Source organism: Leptinotarsa decemlineata, unplaced genomic scaffold (genome assembly GCF_025532065.1).
Source record: "Leptinotarsa decemlineata unplaced genomic scaffold, Ldec_3_MD MMD2_tig00000505_RagTag_RagTag, whole genome shotgun sequence".
NCBI lineage: Eukaryota > Metazoa > Arthropoda > Insecta > Coleoptera > Chrysomelidae > Leptinotarsa > Leptinotarsa decemlineata.
Window position 1 is genome coordinate 12,835,277 of NW_027412549.1, and position 17,301 is coordinate 12,852,577.

The 17,301-nt window shown below is 33.6% G+C and overlaps 1 protein-coding gene across 2 annotated transcripts in view; it reads right to left on the minus strand.

The window, feature by feature from the left end:
• Obp73a (Odorant-binding protein 73a) overlaps positions 1–17,301 on the minus strand; it is a 28,790-nt gene extending 11,489 nt beyond the window's left edge. Inside the window, exons 1-4 of one of the 2 annotated variants that reach the window (XM_023162238.2) lie at positions 17,142–17,301; positions 15,762–15,864; positions 7,557–7,645; positions 3,637–3,672 (exon numbers count right to left, since the gene is read on the minus strand). In XM_023162238.2, coding sequence (XP_023018006.2) covers positions 3,637–3,672; positions 7,557–7,645; positions 15,762–15,864; positions 17,142–17,204 — 291 coding nt within the window. In that variant the 5' untranslated portion in view covers positions 17,205–17,301. Of the gene's footprint in view, positions 1–3,636; positions 3,673–7,556; positions 7,646–11,896; positions 12,091–15,761; positions 15,865–17,141 lie in introns of those variants that run through there. The other variant, XM_023162239.2, reaches the window with a different exon arrangement.

The window sequence follows — 17,301 nt, forward strand, 5'->3', positions numbered from 1 at the left end:
CTCTTCTTCTTTCAGATCGTTGAAAAGATGATGAAACTCTCACAGATTTGCTCTCTTTCAATTAATGGGGTGGACCCATAATATTCTTTTTTGTGACTATTTTCTTCTACATTCAATACTGCGGCCACTATAATGACGACTTCTTCGTCAGAACTGCTAGTGGTAGACATGTTTCTGTCACCGCTCGATGTCTATCACTAGCATTCCTGATGAAGAAGTCGTCATAATAGTGGCCGCAATATTGAATATAGTTGAAAATAATCACAAAAATAAGGATGTGGGTCCATCCCATTAATCAAAAATCTGGGAGTTTTTCATTATTTATTCAACGACCTGAAGGCGTAGGAATTTCCCCAGTATTTCCGAATGACTCCAGGCAAATTTTCAGAACTTCTGGATATTCTAGATCATGCCTTAACAAGCAACTCAAATTTTCCTCGTCATAGGTATAGTCTATCCATTCCCATTGTCAACAATAGATTGAAATGCGAACAAATTAATTTGCAGGTAGTGGTTCCACTAGTTAATTACCGAAAAATCAATTAGGATAATCATCATTTAACAAACAAAGTCCACATAGGATATGAACAGCTAACCCTTGTCTTTAGATTCAGTATCAATTTGCTTCTCCTGGAGATGCTAACCTTGTTAGCGAAACGCGCGTTGAGTGCAAAAATATCAGTTTGGTGTTAGGGTAATTGATCTCTAGAAAAAGTTTTCAACTTTTACACCAAAGATTCCAATCTCATCGTTTAAACCGATTTTTGTGAAAATCTTAGTGTTTTTGGGTATGTTCATCAATATGGCTTTCTGGAGACCTTTTGAAACAAATGATAACATTACGTGTGAGGAATCTGTGCCAATCGACAGGGATCCGGAATTTGAAAATAAGGACTTAACATGTTCAAGTTCAGCGAGTAATTTTAAATATTCATGAATGCTTGAAGAAGGAAAACTGTCACACTTCACAGAATCCTATTGTGAATAGAATATGCGTGTTAACGAAAGTATCTCGTTCGACCGTTCTTCGAGTCATTAAAATAGGGGATGTTATTGACCATGCAATGAAACGAAAACAAAGGAATAAAAAATTCTCAAACGTTGATGGTGCTACAAAAGATGTGATTCGGCGAACAATTTATGATATATAGCAAAAAAATGAAGTACCAACCTTGGAAATGATTTGGTATAAATTACTCTACTATCCCGATTACAATTACAAATTTTTAGAAACTCTTCGACGTGTCTTATTGTATTGTGGTTTCAAATATAAAAAATTGAACAATCGGATGGTCATAATGGATTAACACGCATTGTTCAACTCCGACAAGAATATTTGAGGCTAATGAAAAGCTACCGAGAATCCAGCAGACATATAATCTACCTCGACGAAACTTGGTTTGACACTCATGATGTTGTCAAATATGGCTGGGTAGACGAAACCAAGTATTGTGGTTTGAACACACCTTCTTCAAGGGGAAAACGTGTTGTAATTTTGGATGCCGGGAATGAAAGTGGTTTCGTACCTAACGCTTTGCTTCTGTCGGCCACAAATATAAAAAATTCGTCTGCTGATTACCACGAAGATATGACTGCGGCTTTATTCGAAACCTGGTTCAGTGAGCAGCTTCTCCCAAATATTCCTCCAAACTCGGTTATTGTTATGGATAACGCTTCGTATCATTCCCGTTTATTGACTACAATACCAAACAATAACACAGAAAAAGCAGATATTATTGAATTCATGCTAAATCATAACAGGGAAATACCCGAAAAGATTCCAACAAAAAAGGTATTACTGACGACCATAAAACAACTTAATTTCAAAAAGAGTATATTATTGATTCGATGTGTGAAACACGTGGTCATATTCTCATACGTTTGCCTCCATACTATTGTGTGTTCAACACACATATTCTCATACGTTTGCCTCCATACTATTGTGTGTTCAATGCAATTGAAATGGTTTGGGCCACAATGAAAGAAATCTTGCGGAAATGTAATCAGTCACCGACTTTGAATGCTGTAGTGCTTGACAATATAAGGCCAGTGGTGAATGCAGTTGGTAATAGTGATGTGTGGAAGAACTGTGTGGCCCGAATTATAAAAGAAGAGAACAAATATTATGTGCAAAGTTCCATAAATCCGATCGTTATTCAACCCGATGATGATTCCACCTCATATATAGCGAAGAAGAATTTTGATTTTTCTAGCAATTTTGTTGGCCTCTATTATTTTGTGAATATATGTTCGATGAGAATTTGGTGTGATTATTTGTGTTCTCATTGTATTTTAGAGTTTTCGACTCGGACATCAACTACCTTAAATTTCGAAGATTTTCATAATTACCCATGGTGGAAAAATTCAGTTGAGATAACTTTCTCATGTGGTGATCAATTGATGCACATACCGTTATTTGCCGGACAGTCGGGCTAGTGGGCAGTTGTCCATTCATTTTTATTGTTTCAATCATATCCGTACTTTGACGGGACGGGCCGTGCTGTGTTGTGCTGGACAAGTGGGCGACAAGCTTTAGTCTTTGATTTTTTTTCCCTGCTATAAACATTGTATGTTTCTTGGGAAAATAAATCGGTACTAAAACGTTGGTCTCGGGACGTGCTATAATAATTTTTTTCATTTATCTCTTCAGCAACCAAAAAAATTGCCTCAAAATAACTGTATTTTTGAATGGTTTGAAAGTGTCTTCTGAAAACCTGTCTATGTCAAAAATCAATAAATACACTGAATACTAATGGAATTATTATCTGTTTCTTCTTCCCATAAAAACGTATAAAATATGTATATACATCCAAATATGTATATACATCTGAAGTCAAGAGAACTACTGTCTCTATCTCTTCCGAGGATAAAACTCCTTTTCAGCTTCTGGTGTCTTCAATACGTTGGAAAATGTGAATTTCAATTCAAGTGAAGCTTATATCAGTTTAACACATAAGGGTCAAAGATGCATCGAATATTTCATTATTAATTCTATACAACATAATTATGATTGAAATAAATATATTGTGATATAAGTGAAATAGAAATAAAAAAAACTGAAAATAATGGAGGTAAATTTATTGATGAAAATAATTGTTTAGAACATTTTCTTCAACAAGATTCGGAGTTCCAAGAAACTGTTAATCTAATAACATTTCAATGGGCTCATTCAGGCTAATTTAGATTTTTATTGAAGATTATATATTATAAAGTAAATCATCTCCCAAGTATCCCACAAAATTTTCCGGTTTTTATGTCAATTAACAATTGAGCAAGAGCAATTGAGAATGTGAGATCGACCGCGATACATTTTTACGTCACACCATGCATCGAGCTTCGAGCGGTGGCAACCGGGCATGTAGTTGGAGATTATAAATCTCTGCCATCGCCGTCAGCACTCCCTTGTCGCCTAGTCGATTGATGTGACGTCAAGCTTGACCACATTTAACTATTAATTTGAGGGGGAAGATAAGGAGTGAAATTTCAGATTTTTTGCAGATGTACTATTTGAAACATAAACTTTCAAATAATGAAATGAAAAAAAGTTGTTAAATGAGCCCATTTTTCTGAAAATTTGGCGAAACACTTCACGCCTAGTTTGTGATAAAAATAATTGAAATTTATAAATTTACTTACGGCATTCATTTTTCTGTAGACGCATTGTAATAGACACTGAAACAAAAAATAATAATAAAGACATTTATTGGCGGCTAAAATAATAGTGTAACATATCTTTATAGTTGTAATCAGTTTCGAATAGTATTTTTTAATTGGCAATTAATTATACAAATTTGTAATCCCCTTCATTCATGCAGTTAATTACCTCATTATAGAAAGCAAAATATGTGTTGAGGTTATCAGAATAATAATAACATAATATCTTTTTTTTTTCAACTACGGAACGCTAATATCCATTATAACAAAGTTTTATCAAAAAACACCTTTAGTTGAAAATTGCAGTTAAACGTTGTTAGGCAATGCGAGTTGTTAGTCGAGACGGTTATTCTTGATACCTAATATTATTTTACGAGATTTTTCATGACAAATATTGTTTTGATTTTCTGGAAATGTTAGGTGGAGTTGTTCACGAATATGGCGATATTGATGAGTAGTTTACCATTCTAGAAAACAAAAATGAAACCGTTTCATCAGGGCCGCAGCGAAAAGAAAAACCGGGGGGGGAATCCAAATTTTCCCAACCCCACCAACAAAATTTCCCAACTTTCGAAAAAATGAAAGCCGAGGGATTAGTTACTACTATAATATATTAATCTTCTTACTAAACTATCCAAAGATTGGCTGAATGCTTATGCTCGTTAGGGTATGCACAAACAAAAATAAATTTTTTGGTAATTATAAAAATAATAATTGAAAATTATTCTACTTTGGACCAAGGTCCTTGGTCTTCCACCATATCCACCCTGTATAGGAATATTCAATACAAATGAAAGGAAACAACACTCAAATAATAGTGTGCTTATGATGCACTGTTTGGAACCTTTGGTGTAGTAATGAATATTACTGGAGTTTTTTCCCAACACCAAATTGTTATTTTTAACACGTGTTTCAAAGATTCATCTTCCTCTTGAAGATGATCACTTGGTGATCGAAACACGTGTCGAAGTGTTAAAAATAACAATTTGGTGTTGGGAAAAAACTACAGTAATATTCAATAATGTGCTTATTGTTTTCTACTATTATTTTTTCTATCTTTACGGCCAGAAACTTCCCAACTTTTCCAAGTCGAAAAAACAGGGAAAAGTTGGGAATTTTGTAAAACTGTCACTTCAAAATTTGTGGACTGTTCAGGACTGTTCTCTTACTTGCGAGAAATTCAACTTTTTTGAAGTTTTCAAACAACTCAGAATTTCAAAGTATAGAATCTCCAAGTTATGCATGTTGGGAAATCCCAACCTTCTCTTGATTCTTTCCCTTTTCTTATTACCTCTCCCTTTCTTTTCTCTCATTTTTATTGTTTTCATTTTTATTAATTTTTTTTACTATTATTTTTTTCAATCTTCACGGCCCAAAATTTCCCAACTGTTTCCCAAGTCGAAAAGGAGGGGGGGAAGCTAGTAAAAAGGTTGTACTTTAGCCGAGATATAACTTGCTGCACGAAATAAAAAGAAAATTTGTGCCAGCTCGAAATATGGCAGTGCGTATATATGTGCAAACCTATGGAAAGAGAATTATATAATATACAGAACTGCATATTTACAACTTGTGTTGCGTTGTTTCTTGGCTGTTTTTCTCATTGTTTTTTTAATGTTCTCCGAATTTGTCGCATTTTCATTTGATATCTTCATTGAATATTGATTTTTTTTTAAATATTTGATTGTAAGTCCAGTATTTAAGTCTGAACAAGCTAAATTTTTGATGTATTTTTTCAATTTCACCAGTTTTTCGATCTATGAATAAATCCCAGTAATTATTAACTTACTTATTTACATATTTTTCTTAACACTGAGAATGCTCAATTGTAGTTTTTATATACGTACTGCGTTTTTGCCTGTTGTATGGTGTAGACGCTACATACATACAACTCTACACATCTCTATATTGTAGCGATTTATTGAAGATGAGTAAAAAAACGTTCTCCATGATATAGTTACAGCTGGAATCAATACGTGTCGCTACAGTTTAACAAATTTTTGCTGTTGCAAATTTACGTGATTCAAATTACATTATGGAATATTATATTTGTATCTGTATATGTATTATCGGTGGATAAAGTCCATTTGTTAGTATTATTATTGAATTGCTGGAAAAGATTTACAATTCATTATTTATAACAAACTCAGCTCATGTAACCATCCTCAATATAGTGAGTTCAATGTAAAATCCCAGCTGGCGAAACTTCAGTTGATAGATATTCCCGCTTCATTAAAAATAAATTCCAAATCCGAACTCCTAACTTAATACAATAATTATTTCACTGAACTAGATTGAACGGAACTTTAGAGCACTAACCAAAATTTCCAAATCATTGTTTTTCGAGAGAAAACTGAAAGTATGAAAATGGTTTCACTTCCACTTAAAGTTTGCTTAATAGGCTAATCATGCATTATATATACTGTCATAGTGGACCCCCATAGTTTTATTCGAACGGTTAGAAAGGATAATTACAATATTCATGTCGATTTCAAATACAGAAGTGTTTGTGCTTGACATTGACACCGACTGAAATCGCAAAGCTAATAGTCGTGTTTATATATACAAGTTGTTTAAAAATATGCTCCCACATATAATTAGAGGCAGAGATAATAAAGTCTTGTGGTTTCCTTATGAAAACATGGTTGAAATAACTGAAAGGTGATCAGTGCATAAATATTCAATATTTGGTACCATGATTCAAAAAATTTACAAACTTATTCCAATTGTCGAAACTTAACTCATCCGAAATAATTGGTATTTTTTTTAAATCAGAAGATCAAATTGAGTATTTGTGATAGTTCGCACTGGAACCTCTGGCGTAAAATGAATCCAATGAAAATACGTTCCCAACACCAGAACAAAAATTATGGTCTCTCGACGCGCGTTTCGCTAACCAAGTTAGCATTCCCAGGAGATCATCATGACTAAATTTTACTACTATGTTAGTTATTTTATACGTTAATATCTAACTACACCGGTTAGTATTACCTAACTACTACCTGTAATTGTTCCTAAGCTAAACTACCTGTTTTTTAACACTTCTGATTTGTTATGTATTTCCTCTATGTTAGTGACTATCCCCTAGGATTTACGAAATAAGCTGCGAAGATTGTGATAAGAAATATGTTGGTCAAACCAAACGGATTATACTAACTCGCTAATAAGGACCATGTTTCGCACGTTCGGTTTCATAGACCGGAAAAATCTGGTGTCGCTCAAAATGCAATAGAGGGCGAATAAGTGAGAAATGTTCGAAACTGTTGAAACCGGTACATGACAACAGTTTTCTATATTCCTTCGAAAGCTTGGAAATCGAAAAGTGCGAAATAAGTTCCATGAATAGCGACAAAGGTCCTATTTCGGACAGTTCTTCTGTTTGATCTTATACGTAATAATTCTAAATAAAACTAGATAAATATTAGACAAAAAAATGTGGAGATAGTAACTAACATAGAGAAAATACGTAACAAATTAGAGGTATTAAAAAACGGGTAGTTTAGCATAGGAACAATAACAGGTAATAGTTAGTTACTAATAACTGGTAGTAGTTAGGCCTATAGCATATCAAAATACTGGCATAGTAGTGAAATTTTGTCATAATGATCTCCTGAGGACGCTAACTTGGTTAGTGCAACGCGCGTCGAGAAAGCTTTTTCAATAGAAATTGAGCATTGTCTAGTGCTCATTTTTCAAAATTCGTCATTAACAGATTTTCTATTATAAGTAATAATGAAACTTTCGCTACATATAGAATATGTAATTATTTGTAAATCTGTAAATCTATACTAATATATTTCCTCTATAAATTTTTTAATCGAAGGAAAAATTAATAAAAAAAATTATTTATAGGATCAGTCACAATATTTACTGTCAACAGTGTTCAAAGATGGGTGAATACTTACTCCTGCAATTCGTTTTTCATCATCGGTAAATGCTGCTCGTTTTGCTCGACTATGGGTGTGTTCGTTCATATTGATTGCTGCTAACGCTTCTGAAATAATACACGTTTTTTAAGATATAGGATTTCCATTTTTTATACCACTGCAAAAGAGTAAACGCAATTGAAAACAGATCAAAACTGAGTTAACGTTACAGTAACCGGCCCAAACAATATAATTTGCAAAGAAGAGTTAATAGACTGCTGTGCTGTCAGCTGCCTTGGAACGAAATAGTCTTGACCACTGATTTCTTATGATTAGGCGAGATAGATAATAAGAACGTAATGGCTTTGCATTTTCCATCCAATGTGTAGGCAGCTCAAACCTGAAAATTCATAAGGTTCTGGAAAAATATAAACCTGAAAAAGCCAGTTTTTGCAATATGTTTTCTTGGACTTATTGTAGCTCTTAGAAACTAGGTTACTTGTTTCATAAACTACACCTTACGATTCGACCTCCACAAACTTTATTTGAGAAATATATCACGGCATGTTTCGCTAACACAGAAGCTTCTTCAACAGTGATCTGAATACTACCAGTTGCCTCTTATGCTAATATTTATATACCATAGGTAACTACAATTGAGACTGGGTTCACTCTATTTCTATATAATAACTAGCTTTTACCCGCGGCTTCGCTTGCATTCATGCCATTAAATAAGTGTCAGTACAATAGAAATGAATCAATATGAGAACTTGGCTGCGATTATCAATTTTTAAAAATTATTACCTAACCTAACCTCACCTACTCTACTCTAACCTAACCTAACCTCACCTAACCTAACCTATCCTAACCTAACAAAGTAGCTAGATTTTGAGATTTTTTTGACAAACAATTTTTTTATGAAACATAAAAATTATTTTTTAATAAAAATTATCCTATGTTACTTCTTATACCTCCAAGAACATGTGTGTAAAATTTTGTGATGATCGGGTGAATAGTTTTCGCGTGAAACCGTAACAAACAAACTTGTATTCGAATTTATAATATTAGTAGGGATAGGGATTTTATTACTAAAGTAATAGTATCATCAGGAGGTATGCTGGGAAATAGATTCTGCACATCAAAGGATCAATATTTCAAAATTTCCTAAATTCAAGAAATCTATGGTTTTTTGGACATAGTCGTTTCAGTCAATATTAACCACAGTGTTGCCTTTATCTGCTCAAGTCAATATAACATCATTTCTGTTAATTTTACTTCGTGAAATTAATACGCAATACGCATTGACTTGATCAATGAAATGGAGAACATAACTCTATTGGACAACGCAAAATTACCATCCTTTGATGTGCAGAATATATTTCCCAGCATACCTCCTGATGATACTATTACTTTAGTAATATAATTATTATATAAAAATAGAGTCAACCCACTCAAGAAACAAGAAATCATTGACCTTCTGTCGTTATGTCTCAAGCAAAATTATTTTCAATTTAACAACAATATTTATTCCTCTTCAAAAGGTTTAATTATGGGAAATGCGTTGAGCCTCTTAGGTACTTGCGGAAATTTTCGTGGATAACCTAGAGAAGTCGATTTTTTAACATCATTTGATGTTCAATTTCTTGTATTGTCCAATTCACTATTGAAGAAGAAGCAGACAACTCAAACTCAATCAGTTTCTTGGATTCAACAATTAGCAGAATGAACAACAAACGTGATTTTTGAATTTATCACAAACCGTCCATCAAGATTCTACCCTTATAATAATATATCAACACAAAGTAGCAGCATATAATAAATAACATGATTCACAGATTACTCAATGTTCCTCTTTCAATAGATAATTTCAATAAAGAACTAAATATCAAACAAATTGCAGTAAACAATGAGTTTAAAGCTGAATTAATAAACAAAATATTTTCCAAAAAAGTCAACGCGAAAGCGATTCGAGACCTTTTTTTTACTATTAATGAGTTAGATAATCAAAATCAAAATCATAGAGTATTACTGGAATTTTTCCAGTTTTAATTTTTACAGTTTTAATCTTCCTCTTTGAAGATGATCACTTGGTGATCGAAACACCTGTCGAGGTGTTAAAAATAACGATTTGGTGTTGGGAAAAAACTCCAGTAATATTCATTACTACACCAAAGGTTCCAAACAGTGCATGATAAGAAAATCATAGAGCTTTAAGGTAATTTGGACAAACAACATTTTTGAGGAAACGAGATATTAAAAGTGCATATAGAACAAGTTATACGTTGGGAAAGTTAGTTAAAAATAATAAAGACCAAACAATCAAATTCGAGAAATCAATAGTATATAAATTAAAGTGTGGAATGTGTCTCAAGGTATATATTGGTCAAACTGGCAGAACATTTAGGAATCGAATCCAGGAACATCATATGAGCTATGTAAATAAGAAAACAAGTTCAACATATTCAAATCATCCTTTAAATCATATCTTTAATGAAGAGTTCGAAATTTTACACATAAAAATGAAGTTTGAAACTGAATCATTTGGAAGCAATGGAAATTAATGAACTTAAAAATTCAAACATTCTAATGAATGACCAACTGGTATTGAATATATCACCATTATTGAACTTGTTTTCTTAAAAAAACCGAGGAAGTATTTTTATGGATGTAGAAGTGAGGTAATATGTTTCAGGTAATCATAATTAAAGAGGTACCTCAGGTATATAAAAGTTGTAGAGGTTCAGATAATTTGATGGAGATAGTATCAATTGTAGTTAGCTGTGATATATAAATATTAGCGTGAGAAGTAACTTGTAGTATTCAAATCACTGTTGAAGAAGCTACTGTGTTAGCGAAACATGTCGTGATACATTTTTCAAATAAAGTTTGTGGAGATCAAATTGTAAGGTGTAGTTTATGAAATTACTATGATTCTTCATCAAGTAACGGCCGAATCAATCAGAAAAAAAAAATAAAAAAAATAAAATTAGGTTACTTATCACAGCAATGCAAAAAAATTAATAAAAACGAGTCTCTTCTTTTCCGAAGCTACTATAAGTTTTATTATTGGACGAATCTGTCAGAAAACTTCCAAATCTAAGGCTGTAACTAGACAGTCGCCTGGGCTCAAATTCAAAGGCGGCGTAAAATTAACAATAAAAACTTCTCTGTTTCATCCTGGTGCAATTTATCAAGCAACAAAACTTTCACGCTATTACATAAATATCAAAAATTACTGCACGTGAACTATATGTAATATTATGCCGATGGTCTACAGTCTACAAACAGAAGCTGACATGTACGTAACAATGTAGCTTGTAACTGCAATAAATCTTGCCTCAGGCCTATCAGATACTTCACTTTTGATATTATATTTTATCTTGATAAGTAGAATTGAAATCTCTGGCCTAAAACGAATCTATTGACGTATTCAACAAACACTTTTATTGTAAGATTTTCACTAAACAGTTTTACAAAAACGCAACACGAGTTTCGCCATACAATGGCTTCTTCGGGTGTGTCTTTACGTGTTGCGTTTCTTTAAAACTGTTCAAAGTAAATCTCACAATAAAGTGTCTGTTGAATACTTTGGTTATGGATTTTCATCAAGTATCGGCCAATTCCATCATATTTACGAATTTATTGAAAAAAAATCCCCCACTAGAACAAAAATACTATTCATATCATGTTTCTCTTACCAGAACACAAAAATGTTGTTTCTCGACGCCCGTTTCATTGACCAAGTTAGCATCATCAGGAGATGACTAATAGTATTAGGAAGAAACAGCTAATCCGTATTTCAAATTATAACACATAATTTGAAAGATAATGTAAACAAGTCATAAGAAAAGGCGAAAAATATAAAACAAACATTGTATGAACCCAAAAATTTAAAAAGCGTACATAAGTTCAATAGTTTCAGAATATATTAATTCACAGCAAATGCTCGAATTATTTTCCCTTAAGGGCCATATATATGAGTATAAATTAGTATCGAAATGTTGTCTGACATTTTGGACCAATTCTGGAGTTACTTGATTATATATTTTCCCGTAAGAGGGCGCCAAAATGAACAGTTACGTAGTGAATCGTCGCATGAATGAATTACTTATAAAATTAACTTTTCAATGATGTGCTACATTTAATACTTTCCTTACTCAAATCCAAAAGGTGATGGTCACCAAGGATTGGGAAAAGTGGTAAGTGAGGTTAAAACACAAACGTGTTCCCTTTGAAGTAAAAATCAACCCGTTCAGCATTTTTTCTCGACAAAAGTGTCTTGAAGGTTTTCGATCTGTTTCGTTTTCGGTGCCATACACTGTAGAATAGTATATTTGACATTGAGATGTTTCGACAATAAGTTCATAATTTCCACTTACGAATGTCGCAACCATTGTATAGTTTAACCGCCAGTATCAAAAGGAATTCCAGAATCAGCTCAGAAGCAATCATCAACAACAACTGAAGAGACCTTCCGAGGAACGAAATAGGCAACTTTTTCCCAGAAACCACCGTTGGAGAAAATAATCAACAAACTGAAACTGAACTAATCATGTATAACGTTATCTGGAGATAGATTGTTGGAAATGACGAAAATTTCAAAACATATGAAACAGAGGTGAACCTTATACACAGGAAGGGAACGAGATTTTTAGATCAAAGCATTTCACTTGGTTTGGAACCATTGGTGTAATAATGAGTATTACTGGAGTTTTATCCCAATACCAAACCGTTATTTTTAATACATCGACACGTGTTTCAATCATCTTCAAGAGGAAGATTTAACTCAAAGATTTAATCTTCCTTTTGAAGATGATCACCTGGTGATTGAAACACGTGTCGAGGTGTTGAAAATAACGGTTTGGTATTGGGATAAAGCTCCAGTAATATTCCAAAGCACATCAGTCTATTAAGAAAAAACGTCATAAGGCACCCGTCGTCAACGCCCCAGAAAATGCATATAATGTTAACGAAATACAACGAGGGAAATATGTGATGCGATCGATGAGAATAAAATTGGGTTCAGACTACGAAATGATATCTCTGAAGAGAGAACAAATTCGATAACTGTACGAAGGGCCAAAACTATGGGTTGATAACATAAGGGTATAAAATGATAAACCTATGAATGATATTTAAAAATATCAAGGGTTACTGGGTTCATTTTTAGGCGATGTTCTATTGCATATCGGGGAGAACTCTGGTTAGATATTGATAGTGTATCAGTAATAATAATAATAATACTAGTTTATTTCAATTAATAAGGTTGTACACAATGATACAAGTGGGTTGAATGTACACTATGACCAAATTATTGTAAAAGACGTCAATGGGCGCTTTACATATTTTATTATATATACCTGTATACAGTAAATATTAAATAATTTATAAACAGTCACAAAGATTAAGAAAAGAAAACTTCTGTATCTGTATCTGTAGAGTAGGGAGGGTGAGTGTAAGCCCACGCACTTGTGCCACATGGCCCACATGTTACCCATTGTACATCCTCCCGAGGAGTTGTCCTCCTAGGTCATCGTCCACTCTGTCCTTTCCAGGAAGGTGGACAGGTCGCTGGGAGAATTCTCCTTTATATCGGCAGGTGTAAGCCAAGACTCGCCGAACACACACAGGACATGCCTGACAGTCTCATCTTCCTGTTCACACATCCTGCATAGAGGTGTGTCCACTAGCCCCATATTATGGAGGTGTTTCCTTAGTTGACAGTGGCCAGTGTGAAATCCTACTGTAAGGCGTAGATTTTTCCTGGTCATTGCCAGATATTTTTTCGGCGCCAGCTTCCCAGGGTCGCTCAAGGTGATCTTGGCAAGATTACATCCTTTGATTTCATCCCATCTCTTTAAGGATTGAGCATGGGTGTAACATTTGACTAGTTCCGCAATTGTCGAAGTCATCAGGCCGTGGGTGCCACTGGGTCCTAAAATTCTTAGTCCAGCCGCTTTCTTGACTAAAGAGTCGGCAATGCGATTACCTTTACTCTTGTCGTGTCCTTTAACCCACCTCAGGATAATGTTATTATCTACCGAGGCTTTGGCTAAATCTTGGTGGCACTCTAGAAAGAAAAACTTAAAAAAAAATTCAAGACGTAGATGAGGAATTCTTCGGAAGTGTAACAATTTTTTTGTAATATGAGTTTTGTCATTGTTTTAAACACATGTATGTTCTTACAGTTTTTTACGGTCTCGGGCAAAATATTGAAAAATTCATATCCATTCACTTCATAACTTCTGTGAAAGTTATGGCGTAATGGTAGTAGCAACTCTTTTCCTCTAGTGTTATGGTTACGTAAACGTTTAGACATATTGGTGATCTTTGTTTGAAGAAATCTCTACACGAGTCTCTAGAGCCTAGTTTTATCAATATTCGTATGACATATTTCTGTAGAGCAAACACTCTGTTCACAGAGGAGCAATTTCCCCAGTTCAAAATGCTATATTTCAGGTGAGAGTGGAAATTAGCATGATTCAGGATCAGCAACATATCTTCACTGCAATGATTTGCGATAAACTTCGGCAAGATTTTCTCGGTTCTGTGCATAGGTTGTCAATATGTGAGGTCCAGATTAAGTTTTCGTCAGAAGTTATACCCAGCATTCACTCTGATGTTGACATTTCTTTTACACTGTTGGTACCATCAAAAAGTTTGCAGTTTAGATTGTGCTCACGCAGAGTGAATAACATAGCATTAGTCTTTGATGTATTTAAATTAAGATTATTATTTTTCGACCACTTCAGCATATTTTCCAGAATATTTTCGGCAAAATTTTTGATGCATTCATGTCGTTCTGAGCCACCAATACATTAGTATCGTCGTACTAACAGTTGTTAGTCATATTGAGATATATTATGAGGTTATTTGCATAAACTACATAGAGAAATGGGCCCAGGATCAAGCCTTGGGGAACTCTTTGAGGAATGTGTAAGGTATCCGAGTAGGACTGATTAAATTTCACAACTTGCTTTCGATTGCTTAAAAAATACTCTAGAAGGTGCAGGGGTACACCCCTGACACCATATCTAGCTAACTTAGAAATCAGTAGTTTACGATCGACGCAGTTGAGAGGGCATGAGAAGTCCAGAAATAGGCCCAGTATAAATTTGTTATGGTCCAGATGTTTCATCACATAGCTCTGGAATTTTCAGAGATCAGACTCTGTGCTTTTCTTTTTGATGAAATCATGCTGCGATGACGAAAACAGATTATATTTGTCAAAAAAAGCACACAACTGGTTCTTCATATTTAGCTCAAATAGTTTTGGAATACTAGAAATAATACTTATTGATCTATAGTTATTCAGATCATTCTGGTCTCCTTTTTTGTATACTGGACACACCCTCGCCCTCGCGTATTTTAGTTTTTCTGAGTTTATATATACTGAGACCAATTTGTTCCTGGAGAGAATTACTAAATCTATCCATTTCAAGGGATGTTGAATTTTTCAAGCTGAGAATTAATTCTAAGGGGTAATTTTCTGTTATTGGGGACATATCAAATGTGTTAGAGTACAGAGGTACACTCTTATTTACGAAGTCCATGTCACACTCTAAGTTAGCCTCAGGTGCTTTGGTGAAGTTAAAATTGAATTCGTTGGCTAATACAATTTCGTCCACTAGCAAATCAAAGATTTGGAGGTACGATTCCATAATAGTTGAGCAAAAAAATACTTCTGCATGAAAAGGAATCATAGCATGAGTTTGTGAGAGATACCACTGAAATGATTGTTCTTCAAGAGTTTTACTTCAACGAGGAATCGAGGAAAAATGGTACCTTATATTTCCGGAACCCCCCTGACCTTTTCTGAGTCTTATAATGGAAACACATACCAAATGGTTGTCATGTGCTTCTTCTCTAAATGGTCTGAGATGGTTTGATTTCAAAATCATGGGTTTGGAATAATAGCAGGGAAATTCCTCAATAGCTTGGTTTGACAGATATGAAGGGCCCTTGAAACATTAGTACTCAAGAGACCAAAGGTAGATGGCAGCACCTTACCTTAAGTGAGATGGGATGGATTGAATGAAATAAATAACTTGGTCCGTCATGATTCTAGATATTGCTAGTACTGATTATGAATGCGAAAAAAATTCAAAACAAGCACTTATTCCAATCACCAGAAATGCAATATTTTTCTCGACGCGTGTCACCAATTAAAAGTTGGCGTCTTCAGGAGATGAAGAAAACAGCTTTCAAAATATACATCTACTTAATGTACAATAAAAAACATACCTGATAATATTGTTAATTTAATTTCATCCTGACATTTATTGATGATTTCTTCGATTCTTTTTGGTGCTGTAGGAGGTATGTCACATCTATTAACCTCGGTGTGCTGTAAAAATAAATTATGGATAATAATGGGTGTTGTATGTAATTCTTATCAGATGTAGGAAGAGCTTTCTAAATTTCGATATGATTCTGCCCAGTGACAGTGGATGCACGTTAGAAGCCGGTAGGAGTGCATATTTGCAACAGAGTTTGAACTTGTTATAGGAAATTTGTATTATAAGCATTACATCGAAAATAAGTCACCACTATCTCGCGAAGTCTAATAATTTTGTTTATTTTTTTTATTTAGAATAATATCAATGTATATCTCAACCATATACAGTTTGTTTGAGAGTGGTTTACAATGTTTCATAGGAAATTTCATTAATTCGGACTTCCATTGTCTAATATGATTCTACTATGAAGGAACAAATAGAATTAAAATGAATAACTGAGATTTCACGCTTCATTGCTTAAAATGATTGGTATTTTAGCTATTCATTCTGATTATATTTGTTCCTTCATAGATTTCGGATCATAGTAGAATCATATTGCACAATGGAAGTCTGAACTAATGAAATCAGCTTATACAGTATTATCACAATGTAATACTGATTAGCCACTTAGTATCAATAAACAAAAGAAGAAAGACTACAAACAAATTGCACCAGCCACGAATTGTGTTGTCATTGTGAATAATTTGAAAAAACACTCGTCACTTATACAAACATCTGTTTACCATTTTTAAGAACTGTTTGAAGTGACAATTTTAAAGAATTAATTTTCTGTACATGTGTTGGAATCCTTGAACTAATCACTCTACATATACTTAGATTGGTTTTTCCTTTTTTGACAAGTCTCCACATTTTAGCCATATGCAGCTTCACGAATCTCATTGTTTTATTTAAGATTGTGAATAATATTGATGTTGATGTTTGATCTGTATTAGTCATTGATCTTCAATAGTCATCGGCCAAGTTTTTCGAAAAATTTAAACAGGAAACATTAATGAAAATGTTTTTTCATTGTTCCATAATGATATTGTTTTCTTTCTCAATTATTACCAAATTTTAGTTTCAAAAAATTAGTGTTGGTTCTTATAAGTGATCATCAATGTTTCATCTCCATAAATATTTAATTTTTCCTGAAGATTTTTAAAGTCGAAAATAAAAACTTATAGTAAATTTTATTGTCGTTTTGAACTAACTTATATATAGAGCAAAACACTTTTCTCTTGAGGAAAAAATCAATGTTTCGAAGGTTTTTCGAAAAGGACTTATAGAGCGGGAAATACGGCTGGTAAAAACATTTGTAAATTCAAAAGTACTTTCAAAAACTTACTTTTGCGTTGATTGTGACAAAGATGAAAAACACTCCGTACAAATATATACTATTACGATGCATTTTTGAAAATATTTCAACCACTTCTTTGCAGAGTGCGCACTTTACACGATTAAATCAAATTATTGCAGGCACGCAGGTATTGCACAATTAGTTTTTA